At 42.0% G+C, this 21,282-nt stretch overlaps 1 protein-coding gene across 1 annotated transcript in view; it reads right to left on the bottom strand.

Annotated features, from left to right (window-relative positions):
- Window positions 1-2,008: 2,008 nt before the first annotated feature.
- Window positions 2,009-21,282, bottom strand: part of LOC115658662 — a 28,661-nt gene continuing 9,387 nt past the window's right edge. The window contains exons 11-20 of the mRNA XM_030577934.1: window positions 17,920-17,973; window positions 15,517-15,734; window positions 14,247-14,323; window positions 10,350-10,460; window positions 9,387-9,473; window positions 7,809-7,916; window positions 7,471-7,592; window positions 6,359-6,481; window positions 4,084-4,123; window positions 2,009-3,131 (exon numbers count right to left, since the gene is read on the bottom strand). Of these exons, the coding sequence (XP_030433794.1) occupies window positions 3,054-3,131; window positions 4,084-4,123; window positions 6,359-6,481; window positions 7,471-7,592; window positions 7,809-7,916; window positions 9,387-9,473; window positions 10,350-10,460; window positions 14,247-14,323; window positions 15,517-15,734; window positions 17,920-17,973 (1,018 nt within the window). The 3' untranslated portion in view covers window positions 2,009-3,053. The remainder of the gene's footprint in view (window positions 3,132-4,083; window positions 4,124-6,358; window positions 6,482-7,470; window positions 7,593-7,808; window positions 7,917-9,386; window positions 9,474-10,349; window positions 10,461-14,246; window positions 14,324-15,516; window positions 15,735-17,919; window positions 17,974-21,282) is intronic.

Below are 21,282 nucleotides of genomic sequence, written 5' to 3'. Positions count from 1 at the left end.
CAGTCACAAGACCATCTTTCGGCCTTGTCACAAACTAGCCCTTTGTTAGTCATTCATTCAGAAGGCCGCAGCAATGGAATTATGAAACATGGTTCTTGAATTGCCAAGGATACATGAGCCCACCGCCATCTCCAGATGCAAATAAGTGGTGCCACTTCCTTGAATCTCTATATTAGAACTGAGCTAATTTTCAGATGAAAATTTGACTTTGCATGCAGACATATTTGCATTTTTGGGCAGTACTGGCTGTATAATAGTGTCTGTTAAAGGAACACCCGTTTAGATAATCAGGAAATTTGGATCAGAGAAATACTAGCAAAAAACCTCAACCATTTTTGATCATAAAGAACTTTTTACATCCGAAATGAGACTCTGCTTATCTTGATTACATATGCATTAAACCCAATTGGTTTTCAGCCTGACATCCCACACCAACCACCAGACTTAATCCTTTGAGGTTATGTTGATGCTAGTCTCACAGGAAGGCTGGGAAGAGGTTTTCAACTTCTGTTGATTATCCAAATTTGGATAAACAGCTATAAAGAAACATTGGTCTTCAGAGAAAGTCAGTTCTTTATACACATCAGCTTATACCATTATCTATAACATGATCCTCTCTGTAGAATTTGGCTAATCATCATAATTCACTAAAATGCAAGAGGAGATAAATAATGAATAGGCATGTAATTTACGCATTCAAATTCAAGGATTTCCCTAGTTCTCCTTTTGATGATTTCTTCAGCCTCAATGCATCTCAGGAAACACACACATCCTTGAGCCATCCTGTCAATGCAATTGCACCCACAGCCCAGGCATTATTTTGTTTGAGATGCAGAGCTGGATTGCTTGGTTTCAGGGGTTTCAAGAGTGCTAAGGCACCAACCAGAGGCTATAGGGGTTGGTGGGATAACAGTGCCCTTAGAGAGGCAGCGAGCAAGGCAACCAGAAGAGTAGAGTACTAACTGGTATGATGGGTAAATCCCCCTGGCTTGCCAGGAGCAAAGGCCCTCTCCCTGCTCAAGGACTCCTTCAGTGGTGACTGGCCCAGTGGTCTTACATTTCAGGGGGATTCAGTTTGAGGAAGTTTGGGTAGTGGGGTTTGACAGGGTTCATTTAAATGAGGGAAGTACTTCTGAGCCTCATTTAAAAAAAATCTACAGTTTTGCATTTCTGATGTCAGCATATGATTCACACTGCAGTCACTTTGTTAAGGGGTGAACAGGGAGTTAAATAGTCAAATGCGAAGGCTAAAAACTTTTCTCCATTTTTCCCCCCAACATAAGACAGCTATTCCAAATTCCTCTAGAAAGGAACCAATATATCACAGGCTGAAATAAATGTAATCTATTAAAGATAAACTTACCTGATGAGTTGGGAAGTGTTAAATGAGAAAGGACTTGGGGAGGTGTGATGACCTGCCCCCCCCAGACACTGGATTGAGTTTACAGCTGAAGTGATGGGTTGTGTGAGTTGTAAGAACATAGACTTTATGAGATGCCATGTCAGCAGTCTCTGCTGCAGGTCAGGACCCATGTGCATTTGGGGGAGGGGAAACTTGAATAGCCTCTGCTTCTAATAATTTCCAATTTGATGCCTATTCACTTAAATAAACTTGGAAGGATTAGATTGTTACCAGTAAACATCAATTTCATTGCACACACAAACCAATGAAAAATATTTCCATCAATAATTGAAACTGACAGATAAGCAGCATTTCTTGCTTTGCCTGAGAGCTCAGAGCTGGATTCAAGGATACTTAGTTTGTATATTTTGACATGTGACGCTGACAATGTGTGTTTGAGCTGTTTATAAAGCTAACTTGTTGAAATTCAGCATCTGCTCTCATTGTCTGACCCACTCCGCATAATTTCCTACAACTGAAATTTTAAATAAATACAAATGTTTAAAGAAAAGATACCCAGTGAAAGAATAAAAAATAAAATTCTGCCCAGCCTACTACTAAGCACCTACCATAATTTTATTTGAACTAAACAGATGCACAGCAGAGGAGAGTACTACAATAGTTACCATTTATTTAACGCTTTATACAAGGGGTTTAGATCCACATTTTCACTTTTTTTTTAAAAAGACAAAAAACTTCAATAAAAAAGTGTTTTTGTAAAGAAAATAATTTAGCTGAACTTGGCACAAAGAAGCAGTAAAAAGCCATTATAAGCCTTAAATGTGCAAAATAAAATACATGGACATGTCAACATTTCTTCCCCTTCACTCCCAACATGGAAAGATATCAAAGAGATTGTAGTCAGACCGTACTTTCTACTGAATTACATTTCTCTAGTTCTACATCCAGTTTTAAAGTCAATTGTTAAACTACAATTATGACAACAATTCAAGTAACTCAGACGCGTTAGCACACGTCAAATAGCCATCACCTGCAATACATCAAAAACCAGCTGAGTCTGACACACCTGAAAGTTAAAATTTCTCTTTACAAATTAGCTATTAATTTACAGCATTAGAATCATTTCTAGTTTCTGTATGAGCACTTGGGATTGGAGAAATCCAGGAAAATGGAGAGCGGAGGTACTAATCAAAACAAGTGGTTCACACACATAATTAGATGCCACATACAGGAGGAATTCCAAAGGGCGCACACTATCATCATAAACTTTTGCAGGACCATGAATGAACAGTTTCCTTTATCCAGGAGCTGTTTGCTCCCTCAGAAAGTCCTCTGCTGCTGACATCACAGATCAGCATGCATGTGTCATGGTAGAGAACATGTCTGTTGCTTTCTCAGCACTTCCATAGAATAAGCAGCCCTGTAGGTATGTTAAGTTATATTCCATGAAAGCCAGATTGCAGAGAACTGCTAGAGCATGCGCCTGCAAGATGGAAGAAAGCATTAAGCACATTTCGGCTTGAACAAGTCCTCCATTCAACACACAAGTCTAGGGTTGGATGGGATTTTTAAAAATGTTTGTAAATCAGCTCGTAGGCTGAATATTTTTACTGAGGGGAAATAACAAAAGGCAATCAATTGGAAGGTGTTATACAGCAGGTTAGAGAATTCTTGAGACCCTCTAAGAGCATTACAATTTTTCCAAAACAGCTATGAACTTGGCAACTTCACGATCAGTCGTGGTACCAAGAGGCAGCTTCCGTAATCCCTGCACAGGGAAAAGAGGTGGTTAGAAGTTTTTATTGAAAAGATTTTTTTTTTTTTTTAAATTCTATAAAAAGAGACATCCACTTGCTAAAGCCATCTCCTATGCAGGGGACAGCCAGCCTTACGTCTCCCAAAATACCTCCCTTCCAGAATCCCTGACTACCTGCTGGATTAACTGCTCCCTTTGTGCCCTCCTCTCACTCAAACCTGTGTGCTTTCTTCTACCTGGTCCCATACACATGAATCCCTCCTCTCTCCCTCCACAGCCCACCTTGCCAGTCTATTCTTTCCTCAAGATTACTTCTTCTGAAAAACCTACAAAACTGGAACTCCATGGAGAGATGTGTTCAACCAGATGGGACCAGGACCATCTTTCTCTACAAAAACCAAACCTTTTAGAAATTAAAAAAAAAGAAAGCCCATTATTAACAAGACAGGCTCTAAACTTCATAATTCAGTTTGCTTTCTGTTCCTCTCCAGTCTGCTTTGGGGGATTGTCTGTTTAGGCTGTTAGTTTACATACTGCCATCTGTCTAAGGCATGAAACGCGTTGAGCTTCAAACCCAGCCTTTGTCTGAGAGCACTAACAACACTATTCATTTGGCAGAGGGGAAAACAGTCCATCTACCCTGGTGTGTAATGCTATTCTGACCAAGCACTACGAAATGCGACACACTGCAACCCTGCAGCCCAAGGAAAAGTCACCACCATGGCAATTCCCTCAGCATTAGAACCAACAGCCTTAAATCCAATCTATGGAAAGAAAGATGGACAAGAAACCTCTTAAGGTTTCCAAGATTTATTAAGACCCACTAATTCCTTTGTATTGTTGCTAGCTTCAACCTAACTATTTTATTTCTTCCATTTGCTTACAGAGAATTTAACATGTGATGACAAATTTAACATTTGAGAACCACTGTGGGGTCAGCAACCTGAGGTGCAAAGACACTTACTGTGTTCAGGAAGTTGCAAAGATGCTTCGCCCATGGACACCTGAAAACAGATTTAGATTCTTAATCCACTTTCCACATATGGTCAGTCTTCTTCCCAATTTCAGCAACTTCATAATTAATGGAAACTTAGCCTGAGAGCGTGACATTCCCAACATTTTGTTACACTTGCTAGTCAAATGCTCCAACTTCATGTCCCAAAATGTGGGAGAGGTCACCATTGAAGTCACCTTGACATTGGAGTACAACTTTGAACTTGAGCACATGTTGACACATAGTACGTAAGAGCTAAATAAACTGCTCTGCAAGCTTATGGAATTCAATAAATATAGCAAGCTTGACAAAAAAAGGTGTATCCAGACCTCCCTCGCGCACACATCATCAAGCTCATGAAAGCCAGTGATTAGTCACCCCATGTACAGTGGAAACAAAGCAAACGAGAAGCTCTTTAAGAAGCTGATAACTTAAGTGTCTCTGATTTCCTCTCAGAACAAGATTACAGGAAGTGCAATTGGAACATTATGCTGAAGTCGTCTGCTACATGTTTTGCCTGTGAATTAAAAATTAAAAATCTGGAGCAGGCAACCTTTGTGTCTTCAGATACACAAACATTTAGCTACATTGTTTCAGGATTATTCAATTCTTAATGCCTAGTATGCCAAGGCGCAAAAAAAAAAAACAAAAACAAAAACCCCACATTCTAAAACCTTGAATGCTTTACTACCAAATCTAGAAATAAAATATTGCAATCATACCAGACAAGGCTTATGCTTACCTGTGAAACCACTTTCTCTCTGTAACACATCTGAAGCATTTATAGCAATAACTTTATTCTCAAAGTACTGTTACGACTATTTCAGAAACCCTTCCCTCCACACCTAGTCACAGAGCAAATGATTGTCTCCAAATTTTACACACAACTTGAGGCTCCACCTAGTTTGCCTAAAATGGGACAGATCAAGCATTGGTGCACCTTTAGCTCCCACTAGAAGCACCTCTATATTAAGGATGCAAGACTCCACACCCAATCCAAGTGGATGAGCTATTTGAATGAAATGAGTCTTGCATGTTGTGCTCTCTAGTTTCTGTGAGCCACACTTCCTTAGAAAGGTGCTGGGCCTTACTTCAGCATTTCATTGAAACATGCAAAAATCCCTGATTGTACCCCATATTGTTGGAATTGTTGTGACTATTAGTAACCATCACTTTTCATTAAAATGACCAGATGGCCTTCCAGGTTCCATAGCTGCATAGAAACTGCCCCAGGCCAGGGACCCCATGTCTTCTGCACTTCTGGGCCAACTGGCTCCTCAGGCTGCCTGACCCCATAGCCTGGGAAGCCAACACAGGGAGTCAGCTGGCCCAGGCACCTAGCAGTCCCTGGCCCAGGGGCAATTGCCATGGGGAAACTGTACTGGAGCCACAAAACCTGGAAGCTGCTGATTGAAATCGACATGATTTTTGTCAGTTTCACAGCTGAATAGCAGCTGTGCCTATTTCCTTTCAAACACACATTTGCATTTCTCATACAAAAAAATTTTAAAAAACCAACCCCTCCCCAAAAAACAACAACAAAAAAAAAAAAGCCACCACAAACACAGAATTTTCAAGTTTTGGCCATTTTAAAAAAGTTTCCATCTACTGCCCATGAAGTTGGAAAGTGCCTTGGACTTCAGTGTAGTGGTAATGTCTTTGGTCTGAAGACTTTATACAAGCGTGGTATAAAACAGAGCGCTACGCTATTTGGGGGACAGGTTTCCAGCTATGTTTTAAGAAAATTTGCATATTCTGTTAACTAAACATTTGTGCAGTATTAAGCCTTCTTAGAAACCCAGTGAAGTGATTTAATAAGCTTTTCCTAAATGTATTTAGCTAATCAAAAATGGCTTCCACAGAGGATAAGCGGTGTCTACTAGTGGAAGGAACACCCACCTGTTTTCCCGAGACAAATAGAAAACTAGTGAATATTATCCTGGTCATTGGTCATGTTCCCAAAAAACAGACTACAGACTTCTTTGACAATAGATGCCAGTGGGAATGCAAAAAAGCCAGAGGGGCCCATCAGGTAACAGGGCTTGCTACTGAAATATTGACATCAGAATAATTTTAAACCCACCAATTTTTTTAACCTCATTAGCAGCTGTAACAGCAAGGATAAAATTGTGCAAAAAATCTATAGCAAGACTGTGTGAATGTTGCTCGGAATTCCATTAACTCATCAGTGTAATCTGCATTGCTATAATCAGCCTGGTATTTGACTCCAAATACTCATACTTACCTATACAGGTTCTCGCTAATTAAATGGATGATGAAGATGCCAATGGACTGCATCTTTCTATTTCTGCAAGTCAGGTACAGGCAGAGCAGTTCGCCTACATATTGAGGACCAAGTTTTTTCCACCTGAACAAGAAAGAAAATTGGAGTAGCAGGTGATGGCTCTTGTATCTAGTTCTAAAAGCGTTTGTGGCAGCATATATAATTTGGTTCGTTTGTTTTGTAGATGATTTCCTCTCTTCCCACAGAGTCTTGGATCAAAGACATCTCACCATGGAAAGAGGAGTCTATCGAGTAAAGCTGCTCAACTGCAGAGCCAGTATAACTTACATGGTGTCCTTGCCTGACTCTCATACAGCCACTGGTTGGAATACATTTTTCCCGTCTTAAAGCTACTTCCCCATGATTGAGAACCACTTTGAAAGTGAAACCTTCACCCCACATGCACTAGAAGAACACGTATCCAGTATAAGTCACTTGGCAATGCTTTAGTAGAGCCCTGTGCAAATACAGACTGTATATCTGCGGATGCGGATATCCGTGGAGTTGCAGGGCTCTAACAACTATGAGCGAGACCAGCAGGGCCATGACAAGCAACCGGGAAGAGGAACCGCAGTAGCAAAAGTAGCAGCATGTCAGGCCGCCACTTGGGGAAGAGACACCTGTCTGGGAGTGTGCGAGCTGCTTGCACACACTAGCGTGACCAATTACAGCTGCCGGTGAGTCTTGTGCTTGCCCCAGTGGGTGGGGCAAGGGGCGGTACAGCCATGCTGGAGGAGCTGCCCAGGCTGGGCGCTAGCCCAACATGCTGCTACTTTCACTGCTGCAGTTCCTGGCCTGATTGCTGGCCATGGCCCTGCTGGTCTTGCTCGTTGTTGCTAGAGCCCTGCAACTCCGCAGATATAAATTTTGTATCAGCGCAGGGCTCTATTCTTCAGGGTAGCTTTTAAAAAACAAGTTTGGTCATGTCTTACTGACAATTAGCTGGTTGTCTTTACCCCCCCCCCACACACACACGTTACATCTCTGGGGGAGGAGGGGGGGGAACCCCACAGCCTTGGCATTTAACTTTTTCCACAGATAAATGATCAGACCTCAACAAAACGTTTACTCACAGATGCAACATTGTTGCCTTCTGAAAATTCAGATCTCTCAGAAGCAAGTTAATAGTGCCATGGAGAATGTGTTCTTCACAGGAAAGGCCATTTAATAACAACCTCAGAGCCCAGAAGTTATTCTAGTAGGTAAAGAGAGGAATAAGCTAGTGAAGGAATTCTATGCTACAGTACCTCATTTTAGTGAAAATCTCTCAAAAATAAAACTGGTAGTTAAAATATAAAGAAAACAAAATATAAAACTTGACAAAAAGGTGCATAAAATTCAATATGCTGTTAATTGCATTTTAAGCATTGTTTGTTTTAATTTACTAGAGTTGGAGATTCCTAGGACTTACCCCGAAAGCCAGTGTTATTTCCAGAAAGGAACTCAAGTATGTAAGGTCATTTAGAAGCATCTGCTGCACTGCTTGCACTGTGAGGATAAGACAAGCCTCAAGCTGTAACTGAAGGAATCAGAAAAGATGTTAAGAAATATTTAAGGCCTGATTCTCCATGGCCTTGTACCCTGCGTTGTCATTGATAGCTGCTCACATCAGGTGTAAATTGCTGCCATTCTGATCTAGTAGACTTTGCACAGGTGTTAATGACAACATATAGTGCAAGACAGGAGAATCTCAGTTCACATTGGGCACTATCAATACAAGGTGAGCTTGCTAAGAGCCTCTGGACAGACTGACTGCAGAATAGATGGTTACAAAAGTCAAAGAAACAGAAGAGATCTAGTAACAGGCAATAAGACTTGCACGTGGGAAGGGAGATCAGAATGCTTTGCACTTCGGTGGCATCCTTTACCAAAGGTTCTCAAACTGCCTTACAAACTCTAAAGCTCACAGCATCACTGTTACGTAGGACAAGTGTTGTTACATGGACCAAGAAAATCCTGACATTTGAGTTACACAATTAGAAAAGTTAAATGTAATTTCCTCTGAGGAAATAAAAGGAGCAGCGTTAACCAGTTTGCTTAGGTAAATGAACATATCCTAATTACTGATAACTTTCATCATGTTCACACTAAAATCAGGTACCATATACAACTCTCTGCTTTCTGATTATTAAATTATGGACAGCCAGGTTTTCAAATTATAGTAGATTTTACTTATTACCAATCTATAAGTTGCCATCAAAAAGTTGCCTTATCCAGCAGCAGCCAGTTGAGTGGAAGGCAGGTTTGTGAGGCTACAGCCAGGGACGGAAGCACTGGGACATACCTTCCCTGGCTGCAACCCCGCAAGCCTGAAGCTGGGGCCTTTCTTCCAAAGGAAGGTTCTCAGTAAGTGGCATGCCTGTTGCCAATATCTGAACCCTATTAACATTATAATTAGTGGGATTGGATTGGTTCCCAGACAAATGTTGCTATTAACCAGAAGTTAAAAATCAGGGTTGCCATTAAGCTGCAGGCACTGTATCTAACTTTGGATCAGTTAGTTTGAAGATAGTCCATCCTGCTTAAATTCATGGTCAAAATGCAGAGATTCCTAGATTTTTTTTTTGACAAAAATTCCTAATGGATCTGAAATAGAAGATGTTGACTTCTGCTGAGGCAAACATCTGCTGATTCTCAGTGTAAAGGGTAGTGTCCACTTTGATTCAAGCCACACTTGCCTCTCTGGTCAACTGATCCAAATACAGAAATTGAAGTCTGTTTATCCCCCCATTTGTAGCTGGGGGATATTGGGTGGAGAGAGGCGATAGTTGTCGAAGGTCACAGAGCAGCAGGAATAGATCCTGGGAGTCTCAGCTCCAACCACTAGACTGTGCTAGGAATTCCTATACCACTTCCTAAAGATTCTCATCCTCTCTCAAAAGCATTTAAATACATTTGAATTGAAAGACAGCGATTTTCAAACCTAATAGTGCAATCAAAATCCACTATTCAAAACAATCACCTCCTTCATTAACCATTACATACTTACAGGACCAGAAAAAACATTTGATGGCAGAGAAACATTGACTTTTGTCTTCAGTTCATTTAGAAGAACGCACGATACAGACACCACCATCTGCAACAGGAAGTTATGACAGTCATAAGCAGAGCAAGAAAGAGCCCAAGTATTCAACAAATGTCAAACAGTGTCCCAGACTAAATTCTTTGGCATAGTGTGTTTTAATGTTTTCAGTCCCATTTCTGCTTGCTAGGAGGTTGGTTATTAGATCTATGAGGAATGCTGCAATTGTATGGTCCATCCTCAGCAGTCCCCCTAAATGTGCTTGTGTTACTGGAACTGTGCTTTAGGTTTACTGTGTTTAGAAAATATTCTGTTATACAAATATTGACCTTGTGTTATCCCTAAAGCACCTCCTTGAAGACTAAATCCCTCCCTCCCTCCTGGTTTTATAATTATTCAATGCACTTCACAGCTAAAAGATCTGGAATCAGCACCAAGAAAAGTTAATTCACTATGGCATTTAAGTGCTATAGCCGTGCTGGTCAGGATGTTAGAGAGACAAAGCGGGTGAGGTAATATCTTTTATTGCAGCAACTTCGGTTGGTGAGAAAGTCTTTGAGCTTACACAGAGCTCTTCTTCAGATCTGTGTAAACTCGAAAGCATGTCTCTCTCGCCAACATAAGCTAGTCCAATAAAAGATATTACCTCGACCATCTTGTCTCTCTAATGGGGAACTAACTCACTCCTATGCAGTTACCAGATGGGACACAAATAGTGTATCGGACTAAGTCCAAAACACATTGGCATTTCCATATGAAAAGGTTAAGACTTGGCATGCAATGTGTTCTTTTGGCATGTGCCAAATTAAATTGATGGTGTAATATAACATGGATCCATTCCCAAGACTCCAAAATGAGTTAATCCCCAAACTGAAGAAAATAATTAAACACAAGGCAAAAGCTTCTCCATCACAAAGTGGCATCAGTTACCTCTTGGAAATCATGTGGTGGCTCTTTCAATGAGACAGCATTTAGATGCCCATTTTTCTCCAGAGTAGCGCTACTACCCAAAACCATGATGAGGGAGCTCCAGCATTTTGGCTGAAAGAGTGTAAAACTTTTCAATTAACAAAACCATAAACTTTCGTGAAGCGTGCTGAATCAGTCTTTAGATCTAAAGAAGAACTGAACAAGGTAAATATTATATTTTCAAGTAAAGACCAAAATACATAATATTTGGGATAAAAAATGGTTTCTGGCATGGTACACACCACAAAATTGCAAAAAACACCCACTTTCTGTTTTATGTACCATAAACCAGAGTGAGACAGACAGAATGGAGGGGTTTCTTCCTGCGTGACTCTGTAGTGCTGACAGTGAAATGGTAATATCTGGCCTGTTAGCAAAATGTCACTAAGGCAGGAGGAGCACAGATATTTGCAACAGGGTGTCCAAGATACTAGTTTCAGAGTCACTGTGCTGACCAAACTCTGGAGTTATACATTGGAGTATACGGGGGTTTGCTTCAAGTGAGGCACAATGGGAAAAAGACAAGGCCACCTCCCCCTCCCACACACACACCTATCACACTACAACAAAAGGCTTCAGAGGTAGACCTTCAGCTGATGCAATTGTCAAGGCTTCATCGATCTCAGTGTCATGGATTATACCATGGATTTCTACCTGCTGATGATCTGCCCATCAGAGACTGCTTAGTTTAAAAATTTTCAACCATGGTAAGTTTTATTTGCTTTGTTCTAGGTCAGGACACTGTGGTAAAGGTGGTCAACTTGACTTAGATTGCTTTTCCCTTTTACACAGTGTCAGAGGTGTCTGCAATTCTTCACCACTCCATCCAGCCCACGGCTCAGGTTCAAAGGTCCTGGAGTTTCAGTCTTTTTCTCTTCAAATTTCTCTTAACACAGTCTTCCCATCGCATCTTCGGTCTTCCACGTTTTCTCACTGTCCTCTGCCACCCGTGTGTTCTTTGGTGGTCGTCATTCTCCTATTCTTATTACATGTACAGCCCACCTCAAATGTGCAGAGTCCCAAGTTCATCTTCCCCCTAATTTCTTCCATGCACACCGTCCACCCTCCACTGTCGATTATCTGACAATCTTCTCAGTATATTATTTTCTATGACCTGTATCTTGTTATCTTCTATCTCCATGAGACCCACTGTTTCCAAACCATACATCAGGGAGGGAAAACACACAGCACAGACTTCTCTTTTCAAATTTGTTACGTAACTGCCTGTCCCACAGTACTCCTACCGCCCAAAACACTGGGTGGTTCTTTTCAGTTTGAGATCTTTCTTGGTGGCACTGAGCATACTTCCCAAGTACACAAGCCTTCTCTTTTGATTCTGTTTCTCCTGAAATGTCAGCCAACAGCTCTTCTTCCACCTTCCTTCATTTTCTGTGTTTACCTTCAAACCATGATCTTCAAATACAGATGCCCACTCCAATATCATATTTGCCAAAAGGGCTGGACTGTCAGCATACATTCATTTCCTCTGTCTCCCCACAAGCTTGGTTCTCCTACTAATTAACTCTAAAATCTAGGATGAAGAGAAGTGGATTCACAGCACAGTGCTTTCCCTCAAGCCCATCGTCACCTCAAAACTCCAAAATTCCAATATTGTTACCACTTAACCCTCAATACAGCTCCTTTATCTTCTCCACATCTTGAATTCCCCCTCCCATTCATCTCCATACTCCAAACACCAGCTCCCACTGTATGAAGTCATATGCTTTGTCAAGATCAGTAACTGCTACAACGCCCTCCATTTATCATTCTTTCAAGCGTCTGTCTCATTGCAAATAATGCATTTACAGTGCTCCTTCCCTTTCTAAAGGCACATTGCTCCTCTCCTATATTTCCCTCCACCTTGCACTTCAACCTTGTCCCCAAAACCCTCTCAAGGCCTTTAAAGGGATGATGTAATATTGTCACGCCCTGCTTGGTATTTGAATCATTTGCACCATCCTCACCCTTCCAGAGAGGCACAATCAATCCTGTCCTCCAGTCATCTGGTAGTCAACTTACTCCAGTACCTCCAATTGCCTTGATCATATCCACTGTTCTCTCCTTCACCAGCTGCTTTATCATTCTTCATGTTATTCAGTGTTTCTTCTACCTCCTCTACAGAGATGGATACCTTTTTAGAGACTTTCCTATAGTTGTCAACAGTGCTTGAATTTGCAGTTTTCTTCTCATTTAATGGCCTTCAGAAATATTTTTTCCCATACCTCTACCACCTCTTTAGTGTTAGTCACTACACAGCTCCCATTCGTCACACAAAGATTTTTTCCATATTTTGTTTCTCTTTCCTCAAGCCAAAAGCCAAAATTTCCTGCTACTATCTTTCTGTGCAATTCCTCTTTAGCCTCCATTCTTACCTTAGCAACTGACTTTTTAAGCTTGTTTGTATGCATTTTAAAAGTGTCATTATCACGATTCCTCAAAACTCTGAATATTTTTTTTTAATTTGTTTGTACAGACTTCCATCATCATCTTATTCTCCGAAAGCACCCCCATCGCTTACCACTAATCAAGTTACCTCCACTGTCTTAATGAAACATTTTTTAAACTTCCTCCATTCTTCCTTCAATGACTTCATCGCCATTGGCAAAGGATGAAAACAAGCCTTCCTTTACTTTTTGGCAGAATTCTTCCTTACCACCCTGCTTTCCCCTTTACATAACCACCAATACAATTTCATCTTCTTTCATGTCAACTCACTGAAAACTGGACTATATAAGGGGATATTTGACAAAAACAAAGTGATGAGGTTCTAGTTCAACCAACCAACACTTTGCGCCATCTTGCTTTTTACAGCTTCACGGTGATCTCTGCTTTGTCACTGGACTCTGCTGTACCCCCAACAGACTGATCTCAGGGCTAAGAGCCAGGAACCCCCAAGTCTGACATTGATTAGTATGTGGTCTTGGGTAAACTGCAGCTTCTCTGCCTCAGTTTCCCCAACTGTGGAAAGGAGCTAATGCCTGCCGAGGTATTGAAAGGATTATCTTTTTGCAAATGTTTTGAAAATATAAGTACATCATTAAAGTTTGGGGGAAAATCTGGCATAAAGTCAGAAAAAAAGGCTGCTTGTCATAAACAGATAGTTAAGGGTTAATGCCTCTTTTACCTGCAAAGGGTTAAGAAGTTCACCTAGCCTAGCTGACACCTGACCAGAGTAACCAATGGGGAAACAAGATATTTCAAAAGGAAGGAGGGAAGTTTTCATTTGCTGAGAGTTTCAGTTTCAGCCGGAGTGAAAAAGACCAAGGAAGGAGCCTCTTATCAAAGTAGTAAGTTTTAGAAAAGGGATAAATAGGTTTATGTTTATTTTCTTTGTAACTTGTCTTGGTACCATTAACGGAATTATCAAAATTGGGTATGTGTGTATTTTTTTGTTTAACTAAATTTGTGCCCAGGGGAACATCCTCTGTGTTTTAAATCTGTTGTCTGTGAGAGTAGCTGGTATGCTAATCTCTCCCAGAGGGTTTTCTTTTACCTTTCTTTTCTTTAATTAAAAGCCTTTTTCTTAATACCTGATTGATTTTTCCTTGTTTTTAGATCCAAGGGGTTTTGGTCTGTGTTCACCAGGGAACTGGGGAAGTTTCTCAAGGCTACCCTGGGAGGGGAAGGTTTTGGGAGGAAAGGGAGTGTTCCAGACGGAGGATCTGGATGGTGGCAGCGATACCAGATCTAAGCTGATAATTAAGCTTAGAAGTGTCCATGCAGGTCCCCAAATCTGTACCCTAAAGTTCAGAGTGGGGAAGAAACCTTGACACTGCTCAATAGTGTATTCTTGTATTAGACAAACAGCGGTTATATAGAAACTTAGAGCAGAAGCATAAGATTAATACAAACACTCACATTTCTGTATAATGATAGATTGCAGTAAAGGAGTTTGAGTGCATGCTTAATTAGAACGGAGTTCTTCACAGGAGAACCTAAGGGAGGAAAAAAGTAGACAACTCCTTAAAGCTGATAAAAATGAAGGAAATGAAATGCATATTTAAAAAAACAGGAGGCAGATTTAATTAAGTACAGTAATGTTTTTACATATTTAATGTTAAGATTTTTGTCACGGTTATTTTTAGTGACAGACAGGTCACAGGCAATAAACAAAAATTCAGAGGAGCCAGTGACCCGTCTGTGACATTACTAAAAATAACCAGGGGGCAGGGCTGGGGGGGTGGGGTGGGGTGGAAGAGGGGGGCAACTGACAGCATGAAGCTGAAGAAGTTACAGAGGTCTGGTAAAGTCACAGAATCGGTGACTGCTGTGATCTCGTATGTGTAAGGATATAATTTAAAACACCAGTAAAGCAAAGAAAGGATAGAAATGAGATGTGTCCACACTACTTTACAATATTTCATGCCACAATTCCAGGTTCCAGTTATCAGTTGTAATATACTCCCCTAAAGTCCTTAAGGATATGTACAAGCAATTAAAGAGACTAAACCATATCACATGGAATAAATCCTCTCACCAGCTACAGAATGTTTACAGGACATGACTATTGTGCTTAAATATCCCATGCTCCTACAAATATCACCAACTAATAGCTACTAAGTGGACTTGTGTGAAATAAGCTTGTGATATCAGACTCATTCCTGTGGGGCAAGTCTGTGTACACCAAGGTCTATTATCACAATAATCTCAGCAGAAACCCTCTAATAAACCACAATCTATACATTGCCCACATTATCCTGATATATCAGCCTTGACCTTGAGCAAATGCCTTTAGTGAAATGGATATGAGTGTCTCCACGGTCTGGCACAAGGCACACACATCATGAAAGTGTGGGTAATATATACTTTTATGAAAGGGTTTAATACTCAGCACTTTTTAAACAAAGCAGCCCTTCAGAAAAAACAAAAAGGACCTGAATAGCTGACAAGGGTTAGCATCTGTGTAAGTTAGAGCATGGTAAAACAACAAAGTAATTTCTGCTTGAGTCTAAAACTTAAATAGCATTGTTCCTCACTAACTTGTGTACCATGCTTTAACCCAGATAATTTATGGCTGAGTTGGAAGTCCTATAAATCTCATGTTAGATTTAATCCAAAACTGACAACCACAGTTAAGTGGGGTACCAAAAGGATAGAAGCAAGAAGCACTTCAACGAATAATACTTACCAATTGAAATCCACTCTCCAGGGTCATGAAAATTATTTCCACAAGTAACACTCCCAGTTCTGAACATCTTTAGGTAGATCTCAAACTGGAAAGGGGTTATCCGGCAGGCGGTACAGCATGCAAGGTTATTGAAGGGAAGCAACAATGAATGTACAGCACTAACGAAGTCTCCACTTTTGCACAAGTAGAATGGAATTTTATCTCTAAGCTTTCTTAACCTGGATACAAGAAAGGATTGCAGATTTGATTTTTGTGGATGCCATTAACAACATGGAAGCATTACCGGGATTTCCTTTGAGACCTCTTTCCACTTGGCTTCCAAAGAATTCAGTTTGACTCCAGACTTCGTCACGCAGGCATCTTTATTTGGCATACAGCAACGTTACAGTGAGTTGATTAGACTTGAATGAAGGGTGTAGGGTACATCACAGATCCAAGGTTACAGAGAAACCATCTTCCTTTATGTACATTTACACATTTCATTACATTTACTATACGCTGCATTACACATTTTGGGATTGGCTTGGTTACTTTGTAGGAACCAATTCCTTTACAGAATGCCTTGCCTACGCACCATCCATGTCCAATCTACTCTTTACAATCCCAATTTATCTTGTTTGTTGTTATTTTACACAGGTTGCTCCTGTGACACTCTGCACCCCATATTCACCATAGGGATATCATTATGACAGGATTACAACATGATGCATCTTCTACAAAACATGTCATGTGTCAATCGAAAAGTTAAGGTTTGCTGAATGATTATCTTCTTGTACGCATGTATCATTTTTGTATCTGAAGTTACTAATAATGACTATGCATCTGTGTTTCAAACGTATTTGCTCCTGGGTAACACCCACAGAGTAGCTTACATCCAGCACATTGTGAATGAACTATTTAAGGTAATGGCCCATCAACAAAAACAGCCACAGGAAAAGCTTAGCCTCACCTAATAAGCTTCCCTGTAGACACTTCAGCCAAAATATGGGTAATGGATGCCATGACTCATCGAAGCATGCAAGGGCATATATCTAAATCATGCGATATTGGACTCCATTTTGGTGCCTATACTTTTCCACAAACTGTGCTGGGGGCTTGTTTGGGACAATGAAATTCACTCCACATGAAAGAAGCTTTAAAAAGGGGGAAGTGACATCACTTGGCTTTACTCCCTCTACAACACAACACCTGAGGAACAAAGACAGAACTGGGGAAGGAAGTCCGAGGTGGGAAAGAATAAAGCTTGCCTGTGTATGGAAGCTTGGTGGACTGTTTGTACTATTTAACATGGTACTCTGCTTGATTCAAATCCTGTCTAGTTTGTAAAACTTAGATTACCTAAGAAATAAAACAAAATGCAATCTGCTTTGATCTGTATGTTCACTACTTATAAATCACTTAATCTTTCTGTAGTTAATAAATTTGTTTTATATTTTACACCTAAAACAGTGCATTTTGCTAGAAGTGTTTGGGGGATCTGCTCAGGAACAAAAACTGGTGCATTCTCTTCTCCACACCGAGGGAGGGGCAGACTGGGTAATAAACTTATACTGGCCAGGCTTTTGACCAGGGCAAGATGGCAGAGTCCAGGGGTGCAAAGCTAGAGAGCTGTGAGGAGTTGGCTGCAGCCTCTCTATTGTTAAAAGAACAGGAGTACTTGTGTCACCTTAGAGAGGCTCAAATAAATTTGTTAGTAAGCTTTCATGGGCAACAGCCCACTTCATTGGACACATAGAATGGAACACATAGTGAGCAGATATATAAACACATATAGAGAACATGAAAAGATGGGAGGTGCCCAACCAACTTTAAGACACTAATTAATTAAGATAGTTCATGAGTGGCTGAGGAGACGCATTCATGTAACTGTGGCTGGGTGTGTCCCTGCCTGTGTAAAGGTTTGCGAGAGTGCATGACCAAGAGCCGTCTGCAACGTGCCACAGTGTTAGAGGAAACCCAAATTGGTATGCAAGAGGGCTCAGCAGTATCCCAGTTCCACGGTGCACCCTGGGGAAGTCTGTCACAGTTCCTTCCCCTTATCTTAGCTAGTTCAAACATTCTATTTTAGCTCACTGACCCTTTTACCTATCTTAGTTAGCACAAACATTCTGTTTTCAGCCTGCTGATCTAGTTATCTTCCTAATTGGTTTTCCAAGAAACATGCCTCCCCTATACTTAATTACTCATGTCAACCTAGGCCTAAAAATGTTATTTAAAAAAAAAAATCAAATCTGGATCATACTATGTTTACCAGCTAATATTTGTTAGAGATGCAAATGTTGCGTTCAGCAACTAAAAAAGTCTGCCAACCAGAATCATTTCTTTTCAAGGTGATTTTACTGAAGATTAGACACACATAGGGAAATCTTTAAAGCAAAGATAAAAACTAAAAAAACCACTTACCCTAGAATGTCATTGCATTTCACAGCTTTCAAGTAGCGAACTATTTCCTTATAACTGAGGGAGAAGAGGAGGCATTAAATTTTGAGCAGATGAATGAGGAATACTGATGACAATTAGTGAGACAAAGCAATAGCTCCCACGTAGAAGACATATGTACAGAGAAAACAAAGGCCTGTATAAAACTGCTGGTATCTCATTGTTTTCTGATAAACCCCAAACTACTGAAGTCCCTGGATAAATTTTAAAAAAAGGCAGCACCCACCAATACAGAATTATTCAATATTTAAATCTAGGAAAATGTCACTACTGTGGTACCGGCTGTGGAAACACCAGTTGTGTAATCAGTAGGAATTTGCCTTCTCTCTATACCAGGGATGGCCAAACTGCGGCTCTTTCATAGTTAAAGTGCAGCTCCCAGAGGGCCCCCTGCCCGCATTCTCTGCCTACCAGACTCAGGGGCTGGTAGGGGAGCTTGGGGCTTCTGCCCCATGGCAAAGTGTTGGGGCTAGGGGCTTCTGCCACAGATGACTGGTGCCTGCTGAGGGGGTAGGAGGTGGGCAATTTAAAGGTTCAGCCCCCCCAGTAGCTTGAGTCATATCCCCCAAGCACACACACCCCTTTCCCTCAGTGGTCCCTCGCGTCAGCTCCCAGGTGTTAGCTATGCGTGCAGATGCAGCAGCAAAAGCAGCGGCTCTCCCTGAAGCTCCCAGCTGTTTGTCACTGCCTCTACTTAAGGTACAGCTCTCAGCTTGCCAGCTCCAGCAGCTGCTACGCAAGGATGGGGCCCGGCAGCACCATGTGACCAAGTGAGGCCAGCAAATGCTGGCAAAACTTTGGGAGGACATGTGACCCCATGTGTTCCTCCTCACATCACCTCTGGCTTCAGTGCAGCAGGGAGGAGGGTGTCAGGGCTTCAGCTCAGCGAGGAGGGTGGTCTTGGGGCTGAAGTCCCAAGCCCTGGTAGGTGCACCCCAGCTCTCGAACTTCTGAAAATTGTCGTAAGCAGCTCCGAGAGTCAGTAAGTTTGGCCACCCCTGCACTATACCAAGAAGCGTTGAAGAAACTGAAAGCATTCGAAATTGTATACATCCCCGATCTAACACCCCCTACATGGACCTTCAAACCTGGTCCTGTACTTAAGCTCAATTGCCAAGCTAGCCAAGCTACATGGGGCTAATGTGATTTGGACTAACTGCAAAGGTTACTCCATATGCAGCACCCAATGAAAAACAGGAATTAAGATGATATGTGTGCACGCGCATTGTTATAATGGAGAGAGAGACAATTACTAGTTTTAATAGCACCTATGCCAAGGGTGGCCAACCTGAGCTTGAGAAGGAGCCAGAATTTACCGAAGAGCCACAGTAATATGTCAGCAGCCCTCCCCACACATTGGTTCCCCCTATTCCCCACTCCCAGCACCTCCCACCCACTGGCAGCCCCGCTAATCAGCTGTTGTGGTATGCAGGAGGCTCGGGGGAGTGGGGGAGAGCGAGGGCATAGCAGGCTCGGGGAGAGAGCAGGAAGGGGTGGAGTGGGGGCAGGACCTGTGGCAGAGTCAGGGGTTGAACAGTGAGCACCTCCAGGCACACGGGAAAGTTGGCACCTGTAACTCCACCCCGGAGTCGGTGCCTATACAAGGAGCTGCATATTAACTTCTGAAGAGCCGCATGTGGTTCCAGACCCACAGGCTGGCCACTCCTGACCTATCCTATGCTTCCCCAATGGACTTCCCAGTGGAACAAATTCCAAAGGAAGAAACCACTAACAGGGAAGCCAGACAATGAGGGTTGAAATCTCGTTTCTGGTAGCAAGTGCTGTGGCGGTATATCAAATGAGGGGGTTGACTCACATGATTGGGGCCCCAAACCATTCAGATCTTTAATTGGACCACCAAGATTTGTTTAGACAACCATGAATTGTCCTTAACATTCAAACTGGATATGAATATAAAAAAAAGAGGAACAGAATTTTCTTACAAAAATGGATACAAAGTTTTGAATTAACATTTAATTGGAAAAAGCTTCCATTCTATCCCCAATGGCAGCTGCTATTACAGGATCTAACCTTTAGAAAAAGGTATAGTTAGTACAGATAGCAATTTACCCAGAAAGAAAATTTATCTTTATACAGTGTTTGAAAGAGTCATTTGCACAGGTCCCAAACGTATTAATTGTATGTTCATAGACCTATCGAGCTTTTATCAATGTTGTAAGAAGTTTCAGAGACAAAACCAAAGAGATACTATTAACATTACTACTTATGGCCTTACAGGAAGCAGATCAAGAATCTCTCTAATAATTCACTAGCTTTCTACAATGCCTTTCATCCAGTGATCTCAAAATGCTCCGTAAACATCAATTCAGTCTCACAACACCCTTGGGAGATAGGTATTATCCCCATTTTACAGATGGGTAGAGGCAGAGGTCATAATCTGTGGAAGAAACACTAACAGCTCCCAGAGTCCTAATTTCTAGTTCTTTGCTCTAGCCCAGTGGTCACCAACCTAGAGGATCTCCCGCTCCATCTCGATCTCGCATTGGCCCCTTCTGGGTGTGGTGTGGGGCCAGGGTAGGCAGGGAGCCTGCCTTAGCGGCAGCCACGCTGTCCCATGGACCACAAGCAGCTGGAGGTCAGTGCTGCCCGGCTGGAGGCCACACCCCAGCCCTCTCCCAGAGCCAGCACTCCATACTCCCTCCTGCACCCCAAACCCCAGCCTTGAGCCTCCTCCCAGAGCCAGCATCCCAAGCCCCAGTCCTGATCCACCTCCCAGAGCCAACCTCCTACCCTCTCCTGCACCCCAACCCCCTGCCCCAGCAATGACCCCTCTCCTGCCCCAAACTCCCTTCAAGCCCACACCCCAACACTGCCCCAGCACAGAGCTCCCTCCCCACACTGCAAACTCCACGGTCCCAGCCCAGAGCCCGTATCCCCTCCCAAACCCCTACCCCAGACCAATGAAAGTGAATGAGGGTGGGGGAGAGCAGGCCATGGAGATTGGGGGGGGGGGGAGAAGGGAGTGAGGAGGGTGGGACTTCAGAGAAGGAGTAGGATAGATCCTGGATTGCCCTTAAATTCAGAAGTGGGCTTGGGCATAAAAAAGTTGGAGACCACTGCTCTAGCCAGTAGAACACAGTGCGCAAGAGAGTCTCATATCACTGTACCCCGATTAGAATGTCACATTCCCACCAAGAGTTTTTATCTTAAATGCCAGCATCTGGCTGAGAACCACAGTTGCCAGCTTTCATGCAGTAAATAAGCATCCTGACTTTCACAATAAGCCAAAACTCAAGATAATCTCATTTCAAAACAAGGCCAAAACAAGCCAATCCCTAAGAACCCCAACACTCTGTGACTGGATCC

The sequence above is a fragment of the Gopherus evgoodei genome, chromosome 10, assembly GCF_007399415.2.
Source record: "Gopherus evgoodei ecotype Sinaloan lineage chromosome 10, rGopEvg1_v1.p, whole genome shotgun sequence".
Lineage (NCBI taxonomy): Eukaryota > Metazoa > Chordata > Testudines > Testudinidae > Gopherus > Gopherus evgoodei.
This window is presented reverse-complemented; position numbering and strand designations above follow the sequence as displayed.